Source organism: Filicampus tigris, chromosome 5 (assembly GCF_054856515.1).
Source record: "Filicampus tigris isolate MCC_2025a chromosome 5, RoL_Ftig_1.0, whole genome shotgun sequence".
NCBI lineage: Eukaryota > Metazoa > Chordata > Actinopteri > Syngnathiformes > Syngnathidae > Filicampus > Filicampus tigris.
The window spans coordinates 22,368,089-22,393,867 of record NC_141221.1 but is presented as its reverse complement, the minus strand read 5'-3'; the positions used below and the strand labels follow the sequence as shown (position 1 = coordinate 22,393,867).

General features: G+C 40.1%; 2 protein-coding genes across 3 annotated transcripts in view; one reads left to right on the top strand and one right to left on the bottom strand.

Annotated features, from left to right (window-relative positions):
* Window positions 1-3,150: 3,150 nt before the first annotated feature.
* Window positions 3,151-12,033, top strand: tbx1 (T-box transcription factor 1). 2 transcript variants are annotated; one of them, XM_086032117.1, is made up of 8 exons: window positions 3,151-3,704; window positions 4,905-5,232; window positions 6,974-7,075; window positions 7,309-7,480; window positions 8,056-8,211; window positions 8,929-8,996; window positions 9,546-9,646; window positions 11,050-12,033. In XM_086032117.1, the coding sequence occupies exons 1-8, from the start codon at window positions 3,521-3,523 to the stop codon at window positions 11,430-11,432; spliced, it is 1,494 nt and encodes a 497-aa protein (XP_085888243.1). In that variant the 5' UTR covers window positions 3,151-3,520; the 3' UTR covers window positions 11,433-12,033. The 2 variants fall into 2 exon arrangements, with proteins under 2 accessions (XP_085888243.1, XP_085888242.1); XM_086032116.1 differs by having other exon boundaries at window positions 4,854-5,232.
* Window positions 12,034-18,092: 6,059 nt separating this feature from the next.
* The window catches only part of gnb1l (guanine nucleotide binding protein (G protein), beta polypeptide 1-like), a 43,432-nt gene continuing 35,745 nt past the window's right edge, over window positions 18,093-25,779 (bottom strand). Inside the window, exon 7 of the mRNA XM_086031080.1 lies at window positions 18,093-18,603. Coding sequence (XP_085887206.1) covers window positions 18,322-18,603 — 282 coding nt within the window. The 3' untranslated portion in view covers window positions 18,093-18,321. The remainder of the gene's footprint in view (window positions 18,604-25,779) is intronic.

Sequence of the window (25,779 nt, the reverse complement as noted above, 5' to 3'; positions counted from 1 at the left end):
GTTAGTGGAGCTTCATCTACGTGAAAATTGGACCTTTTATTATCTGACAGGTTCCAGAAGGACAGACATTAAAGAGATTTAAGAGATGAAGCATGCATGCTCTATAGTTAAGAAACTTTATTTTATTTATTGTGAGAGAGAGAGAAGTGATAGACCGACAGAAGAAGGCCCTCCCAGTGGGTATCTTTCATGAGATATTTTAGTTCAATATAAAAGAAATGCAAAAACGAGCAGCCAATGAGCCTTGACGTTTACGAGATACGTGCCATTTAATGAGGCATGAATGGGATCTGTCATGTTAGCGCAACAACACGAAGACTCAAGCCTGCCTGTCTGCACCGTCATCTCTTACAAAAGACAACATAAGGAAATGCAACAGCTTACCACAATCAAAAAAACGAAAGAAAGAAAGAAAGAAAGAAAGAAAGAAAGAAAGAAAGAAAGAAAGAAAGAAAGAAAGAAAAAGGAACTGGAAAAATATTGCAACCGTTGTTGTTGCAGATTTGACTGAAATACACGCAATTCATTATATCGTGCGTAATTGCGCAATACAGAAAAAGGGGAACGTGTTCTCCATCAAGTTGTTTTCCAACAATACTGTGCTTGGCAAGTGTGATCGATAAGTTATCATTGTAACTCCTATTTTTATTGAATCTTGGGTGATTTAAAAGGTTTAAAATGAATGCTTTGTCAGATTAGGATATTTATGGTTCAGTTGCAGATCTGTTTTTGCTTGACCACTGCAGAAATACAAAATGTGTCCAACAACCAGTGGATTAACCCTGGTGTTCATATTTTTGTTACTCAGCCCGTGTTGATGGGTCTGGTGGACCCGCTGGAGTTTTGGGTTTTCAAAACAACACAATCAAATAATTTTCCGTTAAAATACTCAACAGATGTTTACTACATCCCGATTGCAAGTCGACATGTGAACAGCGAACATTGTTAATATTTTCCCTTTGTTAGATCACATTCATGAATGAATGTGTTACTCGTTTTTAAAAATTAAATGTAATAATAAAAAAAAAGGAAAACCCCATAACAGTGTGTTGTCACCATGAGGAGAAAGTTTCAGATATGTTTCATTTTCTTTTGATAAAAACAGTCCCACAGACCCGAACATCGTCAGAGGGTTAAGCAGCTAAACCGAAAATCTTTTATTTCAAACCGAATTTTTAACCAAACCCCTTAATGTGTTAACTTCTACGATAAAGCCAAAACGTCATCACAAGGGTGGTGGGATGGAGGCGCAAAAACAAATATTAAAAATATAGGGGGTAAAATAGATAAATAAAAAGCTCACGATTCGATTCAAAAAAATTTGGGAAAACTCGCATACAAATGCATTATTGCTTTGGCCAAAATGTTCGTGTAAACTTTATTATTCAGTGTTTATAGTAACCGATGGTGATGATGATTGTTATTATGATGATGATGATGATGATGATGATGATGATGATGGTGATGATGACGACGAGGATTATTATTGTTATTATCATTATTATTATTGTTATTATTATTATCATTACTATTATTATTATTATTATTATTATTATTATTACAACAATTAACTATGTTCAGCAAAATTTTAAAGAAGCCTCTTCTTTTAACATGCTGGCATCTATCTATCTATCTATCTATCTATCTATCTATCTATCTATCTATCTATCTATCTATCTATCTATCTAGCTATCTATCTATCTATCTATCTATCTATCGAGTGTAGTAGTTTGTTGATGCTCTCTGCCTCCTATGGAGAAACATCCAAAATAAATAGAGCTAATCCTCTAACTACTTTATCCCATTAGACCCCCGCTGTTGCATCCCCTCTTCATTCGGTGACCTCATGTGTAAATTGGACTCTATCCGGTTAATGTCCAACAAACCCCGTTTCGGTTTGGACACCGAAGCCAACACAGACAAGCTGAGAAGCCACAAGGCGACGCGAGGGGTGCAAGAGGTCAAGTCCAACTCCCTCCAATGTGTCACGTGTACAAAAAAGGGGGAAAAGGTGTTTACTGACTGCCGCGCGTGTTATACGGCTCCATCGCAGTGGCTTTACTTAGAGTAGAACAGAGTGCCGCGTAAATCTCGGATAAATCGTCCCTGAAGTGATAGAGAATTATCATCATTAGCAAAAACAGGAATAAAGAGTCTGAACATCACTTTCCAACAGTGCATTGGTGCCATTACTTGTCGAATTGCGATTGGTTATTTTTGTTTCTTCAATTAAATTATACACTCATTTTGAGTCACCCAGAGAAAACGTTATTGATCTCAGTGCAACTTTGTGGAGAACTGAGAGAAGATTTTACTTTATTATAATAAATTTGCTGAACAGACTGTTGATATACAATTTTTGGTGAATAATGTATAAAAAGCCTCATGACAAAATTCAGACGTGTAGACAATGCCAAAGTAGCGCTTTAGCAAATTCAATCCAGTTATTTCAAACTCATGATTAATAAAAGAAGCACGGTTAAAGTTGAGAAAAGAAATAAAAATCAATTTATACAATGGAAACATACGTCTTCAACTATACAACAACTTATGCCTGTATTGTCTAAGTGATAACACTGAGGATAACATTGGAAATTAAAATCAAGTAATAATAAACATGTTTTTTTTACGTTTTTTACGCGTACAAATCCATGCCACACACCTCACTATAATTTTATCATCGTAATATACCCAACCAGAACTAAAAAAAATAATTTGATAAATACAAATTGTATAGTTCTGTGAAGAAAATGTTGAGCTATTAGTAATTCAATGAGAGTCCCAAAAAGGGCCATGTATCATTTTTGGCGTGGAAAAAACCCCCTCAAAATCTCATTTAAAATATATGAAAAATGAATAATATTTTCTGAGCGTTTTACCCCCAACAAGAAGATTTCGCTGTTTCAAAAAGCCGTTTTTTCCCCACTGTTAGAAAGTGGCGCACAATGTACTGTAGTTAAGTCCAACAATTCCAGTGACGTGGACGCCTTCCAAATGAGGTGACAAAGTCTTATTAAAATAAAACAAGCCGAGCTGCGCGCACGCACGCAAGCGCGCGCGCGCGCGTCTTCCGTGCGTGCAGCTCGCAAGGGGGAGGCGTGGATCTGGATGTGGCTGACTTCTTCTTTGACATTCTCGTATCAGCAGCAGTTTCTGCTGAAGGCAGGCGGGCAGGCAACCTTCACATGACAACACCCGCCACCGCACACACCGAGCACAAACACGGAACGCGCGCTCGCTCGCCCTCCTCTTGGCGGATCGACTATGGTTTGACAACGGCGGGACCGCTTCCCCCTTGTGGTTCTTTAAATGAACCTACCGACCAGGGAAGTTTGGGCGGCTTCACCCTAGCAGCGGGAATACTTTCCAAGCAGACTTTTGGCCAGTGTGGGCATGTGAGAAGGCTTTTTTTCGCGCATGTTCTTCGCCTTTTCGCGCAGCCTTCTCCTGCTGTCTGGAGAAGGGGGAGGCGGTGGAGGAGGAGTAGGCACGACTTTCCCCTAACTTGAGCCCCCTGCCTATGGACGACGGTGGTCCCCTCTCTCCCAGGGCAAATGCTTTCAGTATTGCCTCTCTGATTTGTGCTGCAGAGCAAGCAGGAAACGCGGCGTTTGACAAGCGGAGCACCGGCCTGGACAAACCAGACGGGAACAACCACAGCTGCTGCACAATGCATTACAGCACCGTGACCCGGGAAATGGAAGGTAAACGAGTTTGTTGATGATCTGCTCACGCATGACGGAACGTGACATTCAGATCCGCGCTTTGAGCCCAAACTTGTTTTGATGACACCACCTTTGTCGGACTACTGTTAAATGGGCATTCTATTTAGTAGCACCAGAAAACGGTTTGAAAATCGTCATGCTCATCGAACGTGCTGTTTTTTGTTTTAGTTTTTAATAAGAATAAAAAAAAAATAGATAGCGTGAACCGTTCAAATTTCGCAAAAAAATAAATAAAACCATCTGGTATTTTACGTGCAGCCTTTTTTTTTATTGGGACATACCTCGGCATTTTATTAACTTTTGTGGAAATTGATTCAACAAATAAAAAAAATATTTTAAGCCTAATGGCAGTGTTAAAAACCCGCCGAAATTAAGCTAAACTTTCGCTATCAATTTAAATCCCGGCACAATTAAAACTCCATAATAAAATCGTTGTGCGTAATGATGAACCTCAACTACACGTGTTATCTCGTTTAAATTATTTGCCCACTAAGCATCATTCAGCCGGTGCATATTTGTTTTTTCATGTAAATCAGCATATGTTTACCCAGTCACTTGTTTACACTGCTCACCTCCTATTGTTTTTTTTGTCAACGGGGGTGATGAGGCCCCCATCCAACACGGGACTGGGTGCCGGAAAGCCCATTAAAAAGAAGGGGCGCACTTTTGTGTCAATCAGTCTCTTCATAAGGCGAGGAAAAGCCACATTACCTGCAGTTCCTTATCTAAATAGAAATAAGAACCGGTTTTATCGCAAAGGGGAGGCCCTCCGCGCCAGATAAGAGAAGCAGGCTGCCTTGCACTCGAACACACACATGTACACACACACACACACACACACACGCTCAGCAGCAGCGCGCATGCAACAGCACCAAAGCGCACAATCGACAGAAAGAAGACAACATTTCAGGATTCTCTCAGGATTCGCTCGATTTTGGACGCGTTTTTAGCTTTTCAACACTTGGATGTTATCTCAGGGATTTAGGACAAACCGAGACTGAAACTTTTAAAACGAGCCTCACGTTTTCATTCGGAACTCATTTATTCTGTTGTTATTATTATTCTCTGTGTCTGTGTTACCGACTACAAGAGCTATTAGTAAATCCAGTCTTTTTGGGATGATTTCAGCCATATCCAGTCCGTGGCTGACGCAGCTGTCCCATTTTTGCGATGTTGCAGCCTTCACGACCAGCAGCCTGAGCAGCCTCAACACCCCGGGGGGATACCACCTCTCCCCCTCCCCCGGGGACCCTTACACCCAGCACGAGGCCCACTTTGAGCCCTGCCCGGCAGCTCAACCCAACTTCAGCTACTCGGGCCAGGCCCCGCCGAGCGACCCCGCCGGCACCCCTTGCTCGTCGTCCTCGTCCAACTCCACACCGAACAGCAAGAACATCATCAAGAAGAACCCCAAAGTGGCCAACATTAACGTCCAACTGGAGATGAAAGCCTTGTGGGACGAGTTTAATCAGCTGGGCACTGAGATGATCGTCACCAAGGCGGGAAGGTGAGGGCAAGATGCTCACATCAGATCAAAAAAGACTGACGTTTGTTTTGATATTATTTGCCTGCATGCGTCAAATCCGGTTTCTTGTATCATCATAGTTTTATTTATTTTAATGTGGCATTTTAACCGGTCGAGTACAAATATTCGTTTACTTTCTTATATTAATTTATTATTCCAAGTTTCACGTGTAAACGATTTTCTTGGTTTAGAAAAATAAATAAAACGGGTTTTCCTTGATTTAAATAACTTTCTTCGTGTTTAGGAGCGATGTTTATGTACACGTAGGATGATGAAGAAAACGCACTCTAATCGGTGACTGTAACGCTTGTTATTCCAATAACACTGGCATGCCATCACTCTCAATTTTACGCACAGTTGTAGCGCACTACTTCAATACAACTTGTCATCAATTAAATTGTTGTTACGTTTGCATTTTTGTATAGTATATCAAAGTAATATATTTGTATAATATGTTTATTTTTAAATATAACTTTGTCCAATTTAAAAATGATTTTTTTTATTTGATTAGCCTCACAATATCCGTTTTTATTTGGCTGTAACTTCAAATGAAGTGCATCCAATTTTGTTCATTGAGTTTTTTTTTCTTTTCACATTAATATGCGAGAGCAGTGGTCACCAACGTGGAGCCCGCGGGCACACTGAAGGACCACATAGCCATAGAAAAAAATAGCTTAATAGCATTGGGACCTTTTGATTTCTCTAGGAATATTGTTGAAGTGACAATGTAAACACTTGCAGAGATATATAGAAATAAAGTGTTGCACATTGATATTCATCTGTTTCCTAATTATCATAAGCGTGTCTTCACAAAATGAATATAATCCATTATTGATAATAACAATAATATATGAATAAAGGTAATTTGAGCATATTTGTTAATTCGGAAGTGTGTTTCAAACCGATAGCTCTAGCCTGAATCAAAAAGGTTGTTGAAAGTGGAATCAATTACACGCATCTTATTAATACAAAAAAAAGGAAAACAAAATACGCACGTGTGTATATTGTAAATGGATGGTAAAGAGAGGAGCGTCGCCTGGTTAAAGATCATCTTGAAAGTGAGGCTCCTCTGGTGCAGTGTGACAAGTAGCACTTTCGAGGCTCCTCCAGCCTCAGCAAGCCTAAACACTGACGTTAATTGAGCGTTGATTTCGCCATCCCTTTCACTGACATGGACATTAGTCAGCTCATTCAAGTGGTCAAGCACAGAGACGTCGAGGAGGAGAGGGGAACAGTTACATTTCAAGTTCAAAATCAACTCGTTGCACGCGCGGTGTAATGTGCTGTTAAGGCTGCTTCTGAGGTGCAATTGTTATGTTATAACGTCTGGTCATACTTGGTCGTGCGCGGAAAGGACAAAATCTAAATGCAAGAAAGTGAAAAGTTGGCCTGTTTTGCGAGGGCGACATGTGTCTGGAAAATATCAAAACTTAAAAAAAGAAAGAAAGAAAAAAAAGTTGCTCATGCGCATGTAGAGGAAATTAAAAGACAACAAACGATTACGTCATTCCAACTACAGCTCGAAGTTTTGGACTTTCCCCCACTACTTTTCTTCTTTGAATGCATTTCTGCAAGCACGAAAAAATATATATGTTGGATAAATTTGTTGACTTCTTGAAAAGAATAAATAAATCTCTGCGCAAATGTGCTCCGGGTGTTTACACTTAAGCAAGCGAATATAGCAACGTGAGAATTTAATGTACGTTTTCTGGGTTCTTTCCAGGCGAATGTTTCCAACATTCCAAGTGAAAATATTCGGGATGGATCCAATGGCGGACTACATGCTTCTAATGGATTTCTTGCCAGTGGACGACAAACGTTACAGGTAGCTATATACTTCAATCCACCATAGTTTCGGGGGGAAAATGGCACACACAAATTGCATAAGATGTAATGTGACCGAAAATCTAACTAATATTTATGCAAAACAATAAGTGGCTTCTCAATAATGTCAAACACACATGCGCGCTTCGCACGCACACGCTTGCATGACTTGAATCTGATGAAATTTCAATAATAAAGCAAATCGAGTATAAATGACCCCAGTGTTCCCCGCAGGTATGCGTTCCACAGCTCCTCGTGGCTTGTGGCGGGCAAAGCTGACCCGGCGACCCCGGGAAGAGTCCACTACCACCCGGACTCTCCGGCCAAGGGCGCCCAGTGGATGAAGCAGATCGTTTCTTTTGACAAACTCAAACTCACTAACAATCTCCTGGACGATAACGGACACGTGAGTGCAATTAATGAATTCCATGTAGGCTACAAAATATGTTTTTTTTGTTATAGATTAGCAGCATTAAAAAATGCAGTTTCGCCCATGGTTTATTTAATTTATGGATTCGTGATTCTTCAGTCTGACTCACATGTGTGAGAAATAAAAACAAAGTACCATTTGAAATTTTGAAAAACTTTCAATCAACCATAAATAATTCTAAACCAAAATATTAACATTTGACCAATTTATTTACTATGGCCTACCGCGTATCCTCATTGAACCGCGATTCGAACCCAAAAGCCCTCGGCTGTGAGACACTCCGCCGTGCTACCACAAAACATGCTTGTTATATTAGAAATGAACTAAACTCAATGCTTTGCGCCAGCGCTTCAATAGATTTGTGTGGTTTTGTGAAATAGTAATAGTCTTTTAGGAAAGTCCTAATATGTAAAAAAAAAAAAACAAAAAAAAACGTGTTTTGCACACCAACTTAGCAATTATCTTTTATTGTTTTAAATTGATTCTGTGTAATTCAGTACCATTCTAGGTTAAATGGCTAATGTGACTTCTCCCCATGCACCCACCCCCAGATCATTCTCAACTCAATGCACCGCTACCAGCCCAGGTTCCACGTGGTCTACGTGGATCCTCGCAAGGACAGCGAGAAGTACGCAGAAGAGAATTACAAAACGTTTGTGTTCGAGGAAACTCGCTTCACGGCGGTCACGGCGTACCAGAACCATCGGGTAAGAAAGGCACGCCAAATAACGCGCGTCTGTCATCGATTATTCCGATCCAATAAACGTTATTAACTCGTGAGATCTGTTGATAGTAAGACATCAAGAAGAAGAAGATGATGATGATGATGATGATGATGATGATGATAAAATACTTGCTAAATAAGAGGGTTTAACTCATAATTAGACTCTTCTATGACCTCGTTTACCTTATATTTATTATTGTTATTATCATTTCCTAAACATTTTGAAATGTTCTTTTTTTTTTACTCCAATGTTTGGCGTTATTTCGCTCGAGACTATTATGTAAAACTGACCATGGGTAGGCCTGCTGAGTGTACCTAATAAAGTGTCCAGTAAGTGTAAAATGTGCCTTAAAATGACACTCAGTAATGCATCTACTTTTCTATCTATTTATTTATTTATTTATTTTACAAAAATATATTTTACATTAGATTAAAGTACCTAGGTTGTGCTCTAATAAAGTAATTCAATCCAGATGCAACATGAAAAACAAAGGAAGTTTAGCCTATGTATGGAAAGAGTGTGTTCTTAATACAAATGTATAATCTGGATCAATCAGGTCTGTGCACAATTATGCAAAAGTTTTAGCTGTTATGTTTAGTTTCCATACAATGACATACATCCTCCCCACAATTGAAGGTATTCCAACTGAATGTGGTCACTGGAATTAAGCAGATTGTTTTGAATTTCTTGTGACTTTAGATCACCCAGCTGAAGATAGCCAGTAACCCTTTTGCAAAAGGCTTCAGAGACTGTGACCCAGAGGATTGGTGAGTTTTTATTTACACTTATACAAAAAAGTCCTTTTGACATGTTTGTACATGATATGAGGTGCAACAAAAGAAAGGGCACATTTGCAAGCATTAGGAAAACAGTTTAGTAGTTTGTTTTACCTTACGTAGGTGCCAGATGGGTGGAACTTGCATGTTAAAAGTACACAGTGAAGGCCGTGAGCTTTGGAAAACACTGGATATTGTTTCAAAGATTATCGGCTGCTTTTCAGTCATTGATAGATGAGCAAAATTTCTCCACACACAAAAGTCCACACATCTGGTACGGAAACAAGTGACTCAATTTCTTCCAAATGCTGTTCATTTTTCCCCTTTCAAGCTTTAACTAAACAGATTACTCTGAAGTTTTGCCTTATTAATCAATGAACAGGACCGTCTGACTGACTGACTTTCTGCTTTTATCCATCTTAATGGAAGATCGGCCATTGTAGAAGAACTCAAAACATGCATTGCTGTGCTATCTGAATACATGTTAAACAAATCGTGGCCTCAGCGTTCATTAAATGACTCTTGTCTTCCTTCCTGCAGGCCCAGGAATCACAGGCCAGGTTCCTTGCCAATAATGAGTGCTTTTGCCAGAACAAGAAACCCGATGTCATCTCCTCCTCAGCAGAACGGCACAGAGAAAGGTCTGCGGCTCCCTCTTTGTTCCAACTTCAGCTTCGCCTGCCAGTCTGCTGGCCAACATCAAACCAAGTTGACTTCTATCTTCCTGACAGCAGGCTTTCTGTCAATGTGGGCCACGTTTTATCCAATTTCCGTCTTAAAAAGGGATGCATTTGAAGGATAGCGCCAACACTGGCCTTAAATAAACAAATAATAGCCAGGTGCTGACAACAAATGAATAAAATGTCCTTTACATTAGTTATTAATATACCTTTCACATAACCACAGCGCTCTTATTTGCTTACAACAGCCACATTAATAAGTATTTCCAACACTTTTATAAATCTTATTTTATATTAAATGGGAAGTCAACCACAACATTTTCTGTACAAGAAAATTTTCTATGCAACCCCAATAGTTAAAACGCAGAATTCTTTATTAATATTGCGTTTGTGGAATATAAGTTAAGCAGTAAAATCCACCCATTTGTGTACATCTCAAGGGGCGGCCATTTTGCCACTTCTGTCGACTGAAAATGACAACACAGTTGCTCATGGCTCAGGTGACGACCAATCATATCTTACCTGTTTTCTGAGGCTGAGCCATGATTGGTTGTTATCTGAGCCCTGAGACACTGTGATGTCATTTTCAGTCGACAGCAAGTGGCAAAATGGCCGCCGCTTGAGATGTACAAAAAAGGGTGGATTTTGCTGCTTAACTCATATTCCACAAACGCAATATTCATCAGAATGCCATGGTTAGACTATTGAAGGCGCAGTGAACATATTATTGCAAATAATTTTTTGTGGTTCAGTTTTTAAAAAATATTTTTAGCTTTAGTCTCAACTGGACATTCCAAGGCCAAATTTGATTAATTGTCTCCCCCCCAAAAGAAATTGCTCATCTTAAATTATGAAAACATCAACAATTATTCTGATATGTTGCATGATGCAACCTGGCAACAGTCATTGTTTAGGAACTAAGTAACAATTGTCCGTCAAATACGCAAATAGGGCGGCACGGTGGTCGACTGGTTAGCACGTCCGCCTCACAGTTCAGAGGTCGTGGGTTCGATCCCGGCTCCGGCCTCCCTGTGTGGAGTTTGCATGTTCTCCCCGTGCCTGCGTGGGTTTTCTCCGGGCACTCCGGTTTCCTCCCACATTCCAAAAAACATGCGTGGTAAGTTGATTGGATACTCTAAATTGCCCCTAGGTGTGATTGTGAGTGCGGATGTTTGTCTCTCTGTGCCCTGCGATTGGCTGGCAACCAGTTCAGGGTGTCCCCCGCCTATTGCCCAAAGATAGCTGGGATAGGCTCCAGCACGCCCCGCGACCCTTGTGAGGAGAAGCGGTACAGATAATGGATGGATGGATACGCAAATAGTGCATGATTGTGCCTCACGTGACAAACTGTTGATCTTCTTCAGATGACAGCAGGCGGGAATACGAGCGAGAGCCCGGCGGCACACCCATACACGCTGACCCGGCTCACCAGCTGATGTCCCGCGTCCTCAGTCCCGCCCTGCCCGTCCCAGGAGGCCTCCACGCCGTCCCGCTCACCGGCGGCCGCCCGAGCCCTCCGCACGACCTCCGGCCAGACCCTCACACGCTACCCCCGGACACATTGCACCACCATCCCTACAAATACCCCACCACCTACGAACACTACCTGGGGGCCAAGACCCGGCCGTCCCCATACCCTTTACCCAGCATCAGAGGACACACATACCACCACCACATGAACCCGGCCACAGCTAACATGTACTCGGCTACCAGTGGGCCCGCAAACTATGACTATGGGCCCAGATAATGACTGCTAAAACAGTGCACTGCATTGTGGGAATGGAGCCAGCTTTGAAACTTTGGATGCAAACTGCAGGGTGTTTTCACAGACCGAAACTCCTTTCTGCTAAATAAACCCTGCTGTATTTATTTAAAGAATTTCTGCAGGAAGCACGGATGCCCGCGTTAAGCCCTGAAAGAGGTCTTCTGTGACCTGTGAACTCAACGGCAATTGCCAACCTGAGCAGTTCAGTCACTGAGCCCACAGGCTGAGGAGAACACGTTTGATCACAGACTGGAATTGACTTTTTTTTTTTTGTGTTGAATGCACTTTTTGATTTGCCTTGTTTCTAATGCTTTCAAAAAAGCCATACATTATATAATCCCTCAACCTTGTAGGTAGACGACATGTTTGCATGCTGAGCTCATCGGAGAGGCTGTGGAAAGACACTGAAATGTTTTTTTCTGAGGAGGGAGGAAAGGTTGGGTATCAAACATGAACATTTTGAGCCACTCTGAGAAGCTTGTACCATGGCACTGACTTGCAGCAATTCAAAGTAATTAAATGAAGCAGAATGACTGTTCTGTGTCTGTAAAGTGAACATTAAATTCAAAGTAATCCGACCATGTTTTTGTGTGGAGCCTCCGTTGAACAATATATCGATAGATAGATAGATACACACGTGCAAATTCAATGTGCATAAAAAGATACCATTTCTCACGTCTAGTTGGACAATTTAGTGATATTTCCATTTGGGACTGCCTCCAATGAAGCCATTTCCCACATCAAGGGACATGTTTCATTTTAAATACTGTATTATTAGTTGTTGTTGTGTTTGCCTTCAGCCCAGCTGCCAATGAGGGGGAAGCTGGGGGAAAGGATGCCTGAGGGCGTCTGACCTCTGACTGTTTAATGGCTTGTAAAGGTGTCGGAGGTTAAATAATGTTTCCACTCATTTTAACTGGGACTAATTGATTGTATCATTTTTTGTTTTGTTTGGGGTTGCTTTTAAAGGCTTTCATGCTATTTTCCTTTAATTGAATTAATACAACCATCAATTATTTCAAAGTTTTTATTTATTAAAAAAACAAAACAACATTTTCCCACATTAAAAAAAAGATATTTTATCTATTTTTATTTATTTATTTGTTGGTTGGCTGTTATATCATTTAGTAATCGATTTTATGACTCGGACTGATCATTGTCGTCAGCGTTACCATGCAGATGCCACACGCTGCTCAATGCAACTTGTGTAGCCTGTTTTGTCTGGTCAGGAAGCGGAGGACTGCAGATGTGTTGACCGCCTGGTGAGCTCTGTCGCCGGTGCAGCTCACGCTGAGGCTCGCGCGGCCGGATGGGGCTGGCAACAAGAAGGTCAATAAGGGTGGCTTTCAAGAGACGGATTTATCTAGTAAACTACGAATGTATGTTGTGCTAATCTATGACAATTAGATATCCACTGTAAAGATCTTTCTCTCTTGGCAGTTAAATGACCCACGCGGATGGTTTCTTTGACATTAGTCAAAATATTTTCTATGGAGTTAAAATCATGCCAAAGTCTCACAAACACACAAAACATGATTTACTAACACCCAACAATTCAAATAAATCCTGTTTCAGAAACAAATACAGCACATTTTGCACTTACAAAGTGATCTTTCTTCAATCACGCCCTGAAAAAATCCTTTCTTCCAACTACAAAAACTTAAAAACCCTGAAGTACAGAAAAAAAATCCCTCAAGTACAAAAAATACTCTTCACGTACAAAAAAGCAATTCAAAAACTATCAATCTGACCACTGTAACGTGACTTTTGGCAATTTTCTGCCTTCCAGATCCAAACACAAACGCCCATTGATCCACACTCAAATGCCAGTAAACTTCCGAAAAATTGACTCTAATTCGCACTCCACAACAGCAATTTATTTTGTATTTATTTATTTGATATGTATCAATCAATGTTCCTAACTGAAATGCTATTAATCAATTCTACACCCCCCAAAAAACACACTTTTTATGTTTTGAATGAAGAAAAAAACATACTAAAAGGGAATGTAAAGAAATAATCTGGATGAAATTAGGCCAAAGTCTCCCAAACCACGCACACACACACACACAGACACACACACACACAGACTTTGTTCGACTGTTGTCCTTCACAATAACAAATGCTTCAAAGTGCATCATGACGTGGAACAACACACACACATACACACACCCACACACACACGCACACAACACCCCTTCCCCGGCAAAAAGCGTAAATTGGGGCAATTGTTAGTCAAGGTCGCAATTTAATTTAAATTCAGTCAAGAATTATTAGCTGAGCAATTTAGTTTTGCACTAGATCATACAAATATAATCAAATACTGAAATAATAATAATAATACTAGCAATAATAATGGACTACTATATTTTAAAGACATCTAAAAGTATTTCCAAAACGTTAAAAACAATATAAAAAGCATTTAGAAAATGCAACGTAGGCATAGGCGTCACAGACTATTAAATCTATAAATCATAATAACAGAACAATAGATGCATTAGAAACACTTCGATAAGTTATACATAATATACCAAGAAAATGAAAAATATTTAAGCTCATTGCGCTGTTCGTAACCTTGAAAAAACTGAGTATCAAATATGAAAAAAAATAAAATAATGAAAAAGAGTAGGTGGAACAGAGTGTGCCTTCTTAAAAACCTAACTTTTAGTGAAAACAACAGATCAACTTCACACACACACCCACACCCACACAAATTATAGGCACATTGTATAAGAAATAGTTTACATAAACTACATTATAGCTCTATTATTTAAAGTATTACATAATATTAATCAATCAGGGAAATCTGAACTACAAAAGAGAGCTGGGATATCTGGAGTTCCTGGTGACAGGGTGCCACGGATGTGCCATTGAAATATGAGGAAATTGATGATGGATGACAATGCAACCTGAAGTATCATGTCACACTTATCTGCATGTGGAACATCTGCTGCTCTATCAGGCACCACAATATATGGGGACCGTTACTTAAAAACCTGTCAGGTAAGTCCTCCTCATATTGCACATGGTTTAAAAATACAATGGAATGCAACATTTTTTGATTTGTTTTGTGGGACAGCAGAACAGAGTGAACGCATTGATCCCCCCCTTCACCTGAGAGGAATATACATGAACACTACGGTTCAAAACTTTGGGGTCACTAAGTCATGTCCTTATCTTTTTAAGAAAAGCAGTTTTTGTTCAATGAAGATAACTTTAAACTAATCAGGAATGCACTCTATACATTATTAGCGTGATAAATGAAAATTCTAGCTGCAAATGTCTGTTTTTTTTGCTGCAATATCTACATAAGTGTGTAGAGGCCCATTTCCAGCAACTATCACGCCAGTGTTGTAAAGGTACAAGCTGTTTGCCCATTGCGTCAGAAGGCTCAAGGATATTAGAAAACCCTTGTGCAATCTCTATCTATCTATCTATCTATCTATCTATCTATCTATCTATCTATCTATGGATACAGGCACATGAATACACACAAAATAAATTTATGACATCTAAATAAAAAGAGTGTTTGGTCCACATAAATGCCACCATCTCCCACATGAGTACATCCTACCCCAGAGTCTAGCTGAACTTTGACCCTCAAAGCCAAAGAAGACACACGTTGGGTGATAAGTGAAGCACAGGGTCTATTGTAGTGGGGGTTGTCCCTGTCCATTTATTGACTTCCTAAAAGATCCATTATGAAGTGATTTATGAGGTCCACCAGCCACCAATCCGACCGACCAGCAGGTTGCTGTCTGTTCCATTCACAAGACATCTGCACCAATGGACCCGGCATTTGATTTATCCGACGAAGGACGGAAGCTGGCCCACGCCGCCGCTGGTGTTTGTTCAAAGCCAACATGAGACTTAGGAAGCTATTATGAATGGGAGATGTCAGCAGAGAGGTCAGGGACAAAAGGCATAGACGGACCTCTGCGGGGTACAAGGAAAACATGTCCTGAAACCGAGCGAGTTAGGCGGGGGAGAGAAGTTCACATATATCCTATATAATACAGTATATACACTTGCTGAAGTAATGAAATCCAAAAGAAGTTTGGTTACCTTATTTTGCTGAACAAAAGGTGGAAAGATTAGAAACATCTATCATTTTATACCACTGCAAACTATACTATGTCAAATGATAACTTGTTTATAAACATCCCTCTGACAGTTCTAACTTTGTAGAAAACTCTTTTAGGGCGACTGATACAAATGATCGCAATAGATGGTGCACACACAAAATGGTCTAAATAAATCATATTAAAGCGGAAGTTAACCCAAAAGTATTCTCTGAAATAATATGTTCTATGTGCCTTCACTAGTCTAAACATGGCATTGGGAATATTGCGTTTGTGGAATATTAGTTAAAGTGGAAGTCAACACAATTTTTTTTCCCAAAATTTGTTCTATGCAGGCCCACCTGTTGAAATACAGGTGCGCCGTACATCACATATTCAAATCCACTGTTGCAAATCTTGTCACGTTAGTAACTAAACATAATCACATACATTTCTATGGTTTGGCAAACTGGACACTCAAACCAGTTTTCAAACCAAACACGGCATTCTGATTAATTTTGCGTTTGTGGAATATAAATTCATCAGCAAAATGCACTCTTTTTTTAGCCATCTCTGGGGGCGGCCATTTTGTCTTCTGTCGATGGAAAATGACATCAAAACTGCTCACAACGACCAATCACGGCAGACCTGTTTTCTGAATCTGGGCCGTGATTGGTCATTGCGTGCAGTTGAAAGGTCATTTTCAGTCGACAGAAGACAGAATGGCCGCCCCCGGAGATGGCTAAAAACAAGTGGATTAACACTTATTCCACAAATGAAATATTTATCAGAATGCCCTGTTTCAACTAGTGGGCTTGCATAGAACATATTCTTGACAAAAGAATGTTTGCGTTGGCTTCCACTTCAAATCCTTTCAAATTTTAGTTCTCTGGTCTGTGCTTTATACTGATTTCCTCAAATGTATATATTCAAATACATATGCGAGAAGCAAAGTGCAGCAGTGAGAAGCCTAACCTCACCTCAGATTGTGTAATCCTTCAAGAAATGAGTTGAGGCGGCTTGTTGTGAGGAGGTGTCTGTTTCTGTCTTCACACCTCCATCACACACTCTAATTTTCCATAGTCAGGTTCATGTATTTAATAATGTGTTACATATTTAGTTTTAGGGATCACCAGCGCTGTGCAAGAATCTGTGGTGACTCGAATTGTGCTTGTGGGCATCAGAATTTTCCTACGGAGTATCAGATCGAACCTTAGAATATCATCCTATTTACTTGATTTTTATGGGGGGAGATTTGTCCCAAAATTATTCACACAAATACATAAGCGATTTTCACGTGTTTTTCTGATCCACAAATAGATTTGTAATTTTCATGTTTTTCAGATCCACAAATTGATTCGCAATTTTCATGTGTTTTTCAGATCCACAAATTAATTTGTGATTTTCAAGGTTTTTCATATACAAATATATTTGTGATTTTGACATGTTTTTTAATGTGTATTTATCAGGACTCTGCGTGTAAAATGTCTAATGTGCATTTGTGGATCAGCGGACATGTGTATTTATTTTTGACACAAATGCCACGCCGTTTCCAAGATATTCCCACGCACGGCCCTCAACATTGACGTTGAAAGACCATCCCTCCTCCGTCCACTAGGAGGCAGTGTTGCTGTCTCAATTGAACAGGACCGTGCTAGCTCCCGTTTTTTATTTGAAAATTTGAAGAACAGAAATTGAGCCTTTCTATCTGATTTTTTGAATTATATGTTTAATTAACACAAGTCTGGACAATACAACCATACCTCTTCTTCTACAACGCTGCAGCAGCGGACAAAGAGAAGAAGCAGCAGCAGCCGACAGAGAAGAAGAACATTTTTGTACCAAGGCAAAACAAGCTCGAATGTCGAGGGAAACAAATTAGTCTCCCTCTGTCTCTATGTATACAGTATATATATATATACAAATTATACAATATATATATATATATATATATATATATATATATATATATATATATACAGTACATTTTTTTTTGCCAAAATAAAAAAACGATTCATAAAAGTGTTTTTCGCAGGACAGTGACAATGTGTGTGTGTGTGTGTGCGTGCGTGCGTGCGTGCGTGCATGTATGTATATATATATATATATATATATATATATATATATATATATATATATATATATATATATACATATATATATATATATATATATATATATTTATGTATCTGGTTTGTAGAGGACCAAGTTGACGGCCTGCTGTCAAATTGACAGTAATGAAATGGTAATGAAATGAAGAAAATGTGGCATTTTACATTTTAAATTGCAGTGCATGTTATCTTTTAAATTAAAATCAATGTTGAAAATTTTGTAAGCGCATGTAACTCGCCAATGGCAGGGGGCACCATGTAAAATCTCGCCCATGGCATCATATTGCTTATTGCCTGGATCAGGGTCCCCAAACTTTTTGAAACTGAGAGCCACTTCTTGGGTAGTGCTTAATGTGAAGAGCTACAACTTTGATACATACTTCTGAAAAAAGTGATCTTTGAATTACTTTTAACTATATGTTATTAATAATTAATGATATCCATTTGTGTATGTTAATGATTTCTGACAATCGTTATCAACAATGATTTAATAAGGTAGGAAACAGATACATATGAATATGCAACACTTTATTGCTATAATTGCTTCCATTTTGAAGTGATCACTAATCACAATGTCCATCACTGGTGAGCTGTTTTTAGGATAGGCCACTCATTTGATCCTTGGGGGCGACGTGTTGCCTGCGGACCCCTCTCTTATATTTACCATTTCCATTGAACGGTAGTATTATATTTAGAGAGTCAAAATCCAGTGTCAGGTCCCTCATTGTATATTGACCAGAGGCTGATGCGTTGGTCTTTGGATCCAGCAGCCAGGAGCCTTTGCGTGGGGTCCTTGTGGTCAGAGAATGCAACGCTGAGCACCATGTCGCTGTGGTACTGCAACACTGCAAGAGGTCGCAGCTTCTTCCAGCCAAATACACGCACCCGGTGGTCCCAGCCCGCTGATGCTAACAGTTTACCATCTTCTCTAATACTCAGCTGGGAAACACCAGGGTTGGTTAGAGTCACACAGTCTCGGAGCTACAAAAAGTATAGAAAGGAAAACAATCAATCTCAAGGCGTTTCAGTCCAAAAATCATTTTAGCAATATGAGAAAACCATCTATTCTACTATTTCTATATGTTTTTATTTTGTGAACGCTAAGAATGTGTTCATTTTTTCTCTTCATCTATCCATCCATCCGTTATCTGTATCACTTTATCCTGTGTCTGAAACAAATATAATATTTGGACTGCTTTGTCATAAAGGACAGGATGAGCTCTTTCTTCTTTTTTAAAAAAATTAAATTAACAGATAAAATAAAAACTGTAAGTAGATAAGATAATGGGTGGATGTTTTCCGACTTCTGTGAAAATCCATGTCGTATGCAATTATTACCCATTGAAAAGCCTTAATAGTTAGGCAGGGTCCTACACAAAGGCTTTTTGGGTTGTGGTGCTATCGAGCCACTAGGAGCCATGTTGTGGTGGCCCTGCCAGAACTGCCACTGGCCCTGTACAGGGGACCCCTTGCATACTCGCGGTCAGTTTGGCATCCACAGATTCACCTATTCACAGACTTTTTCTACAATATTTTAAAAAATATTTGTAATTTTTTATTGTATAGTATTTTTTTGAGGGGGGGGTATCCCCTGTTTTTTGTGGTAAACATTTATTTGGTGTTTATCAGCATGTGTTTTTTTTTTACCAGGTATTTTTTGGGGGGCCGGGGGGTCATAAAAACTGCATTTCTAATGGAGGATTTTCATGATTTTTGGGCTGGCCTGGTTCCTATCCTCCGTGAACAGTGTGGGTCCACTGTATATTGTATTATTTAAAAAAATATTACTTCTGTGTTACTTTTTTTGAATGTTGTTTTTTTTCCCAGCATGAAATCAAACTGAATATTTTACATTTGACATTTTCTGGGCTGTATAGCTTGTTCAAGCCATTTCTTATGGAAGGATTTAACCTGACGAGCGACAAAAAAATGTGCACAGTGCTGTAAAAAGATAACTGATTTATCAATTTAAGTGGATAAGAATAAAAATGTGATGAACATAAAGACATTAAAAAGCAAGAATGTGTTGATTTCATCATATTTATTTAAGAAATTTGTAAGCATTAGTGAACTTTGGGCGGTCTGACACAGTCACGCAGTGGCCCCAGGCCACTGTTAAATCAGAACTTATTTTCCTTTAATATTAATAAAAATACAATACATATACATAGTGTAATCAAAGACTTTGTACAGTCGTGGAAATATACATAAAAAAGTGTTACAGGTTTGTCCTTCAATTGCTCTAAAGTGTTGAAAAAAATCTTCAAAAACAGATTTTTTTATTTGATCAAAAGTGTTCCGTAGTATCCTTATAGCAATTGGGTTAGTGTTAGTGATACCAATGATACTATTAAAAATAATTTGAAGTTGTTAAGATGTGAGCGATTATTTAACTACTTTTTACTGATGCTTTAAGTTTTTGCCATGGTATCGTTTCAGTAACGATACTGAGGTACTTTATGCAGGTATAGTATCGAAATCAAAATTCGGGGATTGTGACAAGACTACTATAAAGGCATGCTGGTCTTGCCATGGAAAAAGGGATTAATAGTACACTGAATTAAAAGCATCAATATACTAAATAGGTAATGGTTAAGTAAAAAATTCACGACTGCCTTTCAGACAACTATAAACCAACACAAACAAAGACAGAGAAATGATCAGGTGTTCTGATGACAGAGGTCCACATTTCTGCTGATCGTGGCCCGTAAACGCTTGAGTCTCAATCATCAAGCATAAAACATTATGGCAGGAGGGCCATGACCAAATCTCTCTGCGTCGCTCTATTTGGTTTGGAGTTAAGGGGGGGCTACAATGGAAGCGCGACGGGGTTTGAGTTACCCTTGTAACAAGCAAGAGAGAAGCCGCCTTGGTGAAATGCTTGTTTGCAGACGAGTTGTTGCTTTAAGCGCCTCTGATGAATTACATTTGCACTGAAAGGTCTGGTCAGCAAAAGAAGAGACCTGATTAATACGCATTTTGTAATGTCTGCCTGCTAAAGATTAGCCACAGCCCCCCCCCCCCAATGAGCTACAGTGTTTCAAGAAGTCTCGCTAAGGGGCACCACCATGACATCCTATAATGAATGATCCCAATCTGAAGGACCTTTTGGAGGTGGGCATTCTTTGGAAGAGAAACGTGCTTTTCCCGCTAGCTGGGGATCTCAGCTGGATCGCTCCATGCAGCGTGCACATCTGGATTTGGGGGGGTTTGGGGGGGCTGAAATCCAACTGGACAGCGTAAAATTGACTTCATGGCTTGTGTCTGAGGAGACTAATGGCCTTGCATAGAAAGATATGTTGCCGAATTTATCTGCTCCTGTTCCGGGCTGGAACTACACACAAGCTGCATGTGGAAGATATAAGCCAGGTACTCACTGCCCAAGTGGATAAAGAGGAATGCAAGTGAAAGAGAGCAGAGAGGAATGTCATTGATCAGAAAAAGCAAGCGCTGCTCACAAGTGTGATTTCATTTTTTTGGGGCAGGGTGGGGGGAGGTGGATGATATTAATCAAGCCATCATCACTGGTACCAACAGTGTCGGTGTGTGGCTGCTTAGACCAAACAAGCCAAGGCACACTGACGCAGAGAAAACTTGGGGGTGACAGATTGTTTAGAGCTTTGTTATTACCTCAAGAAGTTGGTATGCCACGACCTCTCTCCATCTGGTTTGAATTAGAGGCCTGATAATGATGGGTTAAAGTGTCTGTTTGTGTTTGTTTTCCACCCCAAAATTTGCATCAGGAAAAGCGCATTTGTTTTATTAATGGGTCAATTGTAAGCAGTAAGTACTAATGATGCCATAATGGATAGTTGAGTCAATATTTTCATTTTCAGCGCGAATGCAGGACATTGTAAATTACAACTGGCTTCAGTGGACTTTTTTGTTGTTGTTCTTTATAGTTCTTTTCTTCTGACCTATTGAACAGCATAACAAATGTAAGACTACGATGTAGTGGTGGAAACTAACACTATCTTGCGTATTTGGCAGTGATGAGTCATCCCGAATCATCTGAGCTTACTGTTTAGCTGACAGAAGAGTTACAAAATGCCGATGACTTTTTGAAGATTCACAAATGCAATTTGAGACAACATGTAATCATCAAGTATAATTTCGTTAAATGGCATATCGTTGTTAAGATAGAAAGTGGCATTTGTTCTGTTCACCACGCTGCTTATAAAAACATAACGAGACCTCAACGATTTCTATTTTAAGAAAGCACATTAGATCCAGGCACAAATGCAAAATCTGCCCACTTGTATTGTTTACTATTATACTTAATATATCAAGGTGGCATGTTTTAATTGAATAAAAAAAGGTCTGAAATCATCTTTCTGCTTGAGTCCAAGTTTTCTTTTCATTGTATCCCAGTGTCATGGCTGACAGAAACTTTGGACGTTATGATTGTTATAAACACTCCCTTCTTGACTGCATTTCGGCACGCAGTTGAAACGTTGGCCTCCTCGCTTGTCTCGGGGCTACCAGTTCTGCTCCGCGGATAGGCTCAGAGACATTCCTTAAGCACGAACACATCCAACATAAACTCGCACTTAACGATGTCTTCGTAGCATCTCGTCGACATTCGAAACATTCAGCAGCGTCCAGTTGGCAACCGTGGCTCCAACCTTGCTCCACTTCCCTCCCTCACCTTTGTTTTCACTCTTGCCGTTCATGCTGATCCACTGAAACATGCCATCATCGCTCGCTCGCTCGCTCGCTCGAGTCTCTCGACTGGACGGCTTTTCACAGGCATTTCTGACACACCCTGGCCCTGAATCACACTCACGAAGGAGGAGATTACAGCCTTTTGTCACCTTGCCTGTCAGAGCCTGGCTGCGGCTGACATGAGATGGACGTGTCAAACAGGTGAGCGGCTCCATTCACAAAAAGACAGAAGGGTTCCGACCTGTAATTTCTATGACGACCCTCCCTCCCTCCACCCCCAATCCATTGTCAGCTAAATGAACTTCAATTTCACACAAGACACTAGTCCTGATTCCCAACTACAAGAGATGTATCAACATGCTGCACGAGTTCACAGCAGGTGTGCCGTGGGAAAATAATCTAGTGACTATAGAGGATGTCCGTGTGTGTCTTTGTGTTCAATCAAACAGGCCCGGATTGAGTAAATCAGCAAACTTGTGAGTGGAATGAGACAATGCCATTTTTATTTCAGTTTATATCCAGTACCTTTTGTGCCATTCTTGTTTGGTATAGTGCCATGTGATTTTCTAATGGAAAATATATCCCCTTGGTCAATAAAGTGTGGAAAACACGACAATATAGAAAAAAAGTGACAATGAGGGCGTGGGCTTCCTTCCACCTGTAGAGAAGTGCCTGAGAGAAGGCTTGCTGTCAGTCATACTTGATTTATCCTCGCTAATCTTCCCCCGTTTGATTCCCGCTGACTGCGTCCAGCTGGCAACGTTTTTCCATTTCACTCTCCTGGAGGAACCTCTCGCTGCTCCGTCGGTGCATTTGAGTGAGCGCCTAAATATATGTCTATCCACCTTAACAGCTTGTAAATCCTAAAATCCACACCTGTACAGTGTAGTCCAACAAACGAAAGCTCACAGGAAACCTGGGTGAAAAATCAAAAGCTGAAGAAGATGCTTCGTGACTACAAGCATCGAGCGGCCAGGTCGTACAGCCGATAAAGGCAGTTGAGAGCCACGTGTATCACATTAACCTCAATTCCTGAAGATATCTGTCTTTATCTGGGCTTGATAAGGTTACTTGAAAAAAAACCATTCAGCGTCACTAAATCACAACCGTGCTGTGTTTTGTCTCATTAAGTTTTCCCTTCATTTCACAACTAGGAACATCTATCTGCCCTGCCAGCCAACTCCACAATAGAGGCCATGTTGAAGCAGTAATTCACGGGGAGTGAGATGCCGTGGCACTTACAGCCTCGTCAAGCTTTATTGCAGCTTCCCACTGAGTCTACTGTTCCCTTTACTGCAGATGTGTTTTTTGTTTGGTTAAGGGGCCTCCGAGGTTTTGATATTTTTATTACCTCTCAGGGGTCGTCCGTCAGGACCTGAGGCCCGGGCTGCGCCACCCGGCAGTTCCCGAGCTGCCCGCCCTCCAACTACTGCCACACAAAAATACTTCTGTGGGAGGAACTGAGCATTGCTGTCTGGACTTCACACTGAGCTGCACTTAGAGGTTATTTAAAAGCCCCTGGTGGATGCTTATGCTCTCCGTGTGCTTTTTTCCTGTCATCTTCATCCTGGAGTACATACTGAATCAATATTTTGTTGCTCAAGCAAAATAAACAAAATGATCATTCTTTCTGCTTTTGTATAGCAAATAAAATCCACAATAGAATATTTACAGACATATTTTAAGGGTGGAAAAAAAAAAAAAAAAAAAAAAAAAGGAGCGTTTGCAAATATTTCTAATTCAAGCATTCATTTGTGAAAAGCCCTGGAAAGAAAAACACCCTTCAATCAATCGGAAGGTATTCGATCGGCTCCAGGTTCCCCGCCGGCTCTGATTCATGGGGGCTGGCTCTAGAATGGAAGCATTCCCTTTTGCTGGTGAAATCGAGAGAATATATGGCTTCTTATGAGCCGCAAGGTCTCTGAGGTGTTGACTGTTACGTAAAATGAATCATGAGCTCAAGTGATCTTTTTGCGTTTGCCTTGGTCTTGCATTACTGAAAAGTCTGTGCGGTTGTGTGAAAGTATATGCATGTACTGTAAAAGTGGATTTTTTGCCATGAGATTTTATTTAAAGGGACGCTGGCCAAATTATGCTATGCTGCCGTTTGACTGGTAGTAATTCATTAGCTGAACTGGGAAACTACACCTCTATAATTTAACACACTTTTATGGCTATATTTTTGATTGAGAGTCCATATTGCCCTCACAGAAGCGACATTGCGAAAAGGACTCAAAAGCAAACAATTCCAGACTGTATTGCAACATTTTGCTGTGTTCTGGGCAAAAACAACTATTGGCATGCACACAGGTGTTGTCCACCATGAAAAGGACATTGACGCAGACCTCCAGGCAAGGATATGCAAGTTGGTGTGTGTAGTCATGTTACACACAAGGGAACTTATTCCTGGCGATTGTTTACAAGAGCGAATGCAAATTCCATAAGAAGGGAGACCAAAATGAAGACAAATGTACAGGCATGGGAAGGCAACATTCACAATTACGCTGCACGGACCGTATTGATTTATTTATTTAACTGAGCAATTTCAAGTCAAGTCAAGCCAGCTGCCACAACTACTGTTCATATTATGCATTACGATAACACACCGCCAATGCGCCGCTAACGCCAACTTCGAAATAAAAGCCAAAAAAAGCCTAACAGTTGCATTGATGTCCATGTATTATTTTTTTTAGACTTTTCTTTTGGAGTTGACCCCTCGCTGCCGTTAATGCATAGTATGAAAAATGGTTGTAGCGGCTGCAGTCTTATTTTGTGTCATGCGGCACAGCATCTTCCTCATCCAAAGGAGGACCTCTCTCTCGAGGCCTAAATATGCATGAAAATTGATCACATTTTCTAATTCATTACAAGAAAAATATGAGCTTGTCACTGCAAAGTAAGAAGTCACCATGAAAAAAGGGACAGTATCTCTTTGAGTTGAACTGCTAAATGGGATACTGTAGGCCAGTGGTTCTCAACCTTTTTTCAATGATGTATCCCCTGGGAAATAGGTTTTGAACCAGGTACCCCCTAACCAGCGCAAAGTATTTTTGGATGGAAAAAAAACCCCCACTAAACACAGAGTGCTGAGCCCTATAAGTGTCTGAGTTTGAGTCTGAAAGTTTAGAACTCCTTATGTAGTATGTTATGTTAGTGTTTTGTCCTCTTTGGGATCGTAGCACCGATCCGTTCTCAAAAAGAAGTCATTTACTTGATTTCAAATAAAAGCGGAAGCTGCAAAAAAAAAAAAAATCTTAAAATATCTATTGAATAATTAAAAAGAAGACTGCCAACATTGCCAACACTGAACATTGCATTGTTGCACTAAACTATGTGTTCTTGCATTTAGTGAGACATGCTTGTGCTTGACTGAGGATCTTTGTCATACTTGGTGGCAGGGAGGCAGATGCTGGGATCGAGCTACTTTTTAAATACATTTTAAAATCTCTACGTATCCCCTGAAGTGCCTTCATGTACCCCCAATTGAGAACC

Excerpts from the sequence above, each read along its gene's own strand:
- tbx1 (XM_086032116.1), top strand. The coding sequence starts at position 3,521 with ATGGACGACGGTGGTCCCCTCTCTCCCAGGGCAAATGCTTTCAGTATT. Across the intron at positions 5,233-6,973 it reads ATCGTCACCAAGGCGGGAAG|GCGAATGTTTCCAACATTCC; the intron begins GTGAGGGCAAGA and ends GGTTCTTTCCAG. Across the intron at positions 8,997-9,545 it reads GACTGTGACCCAGAGGATTG|GCCCAGGAATCACAGGCCAG; the intron begins GTGAGTTTTTAT and ends TCCTTCCTGCAG.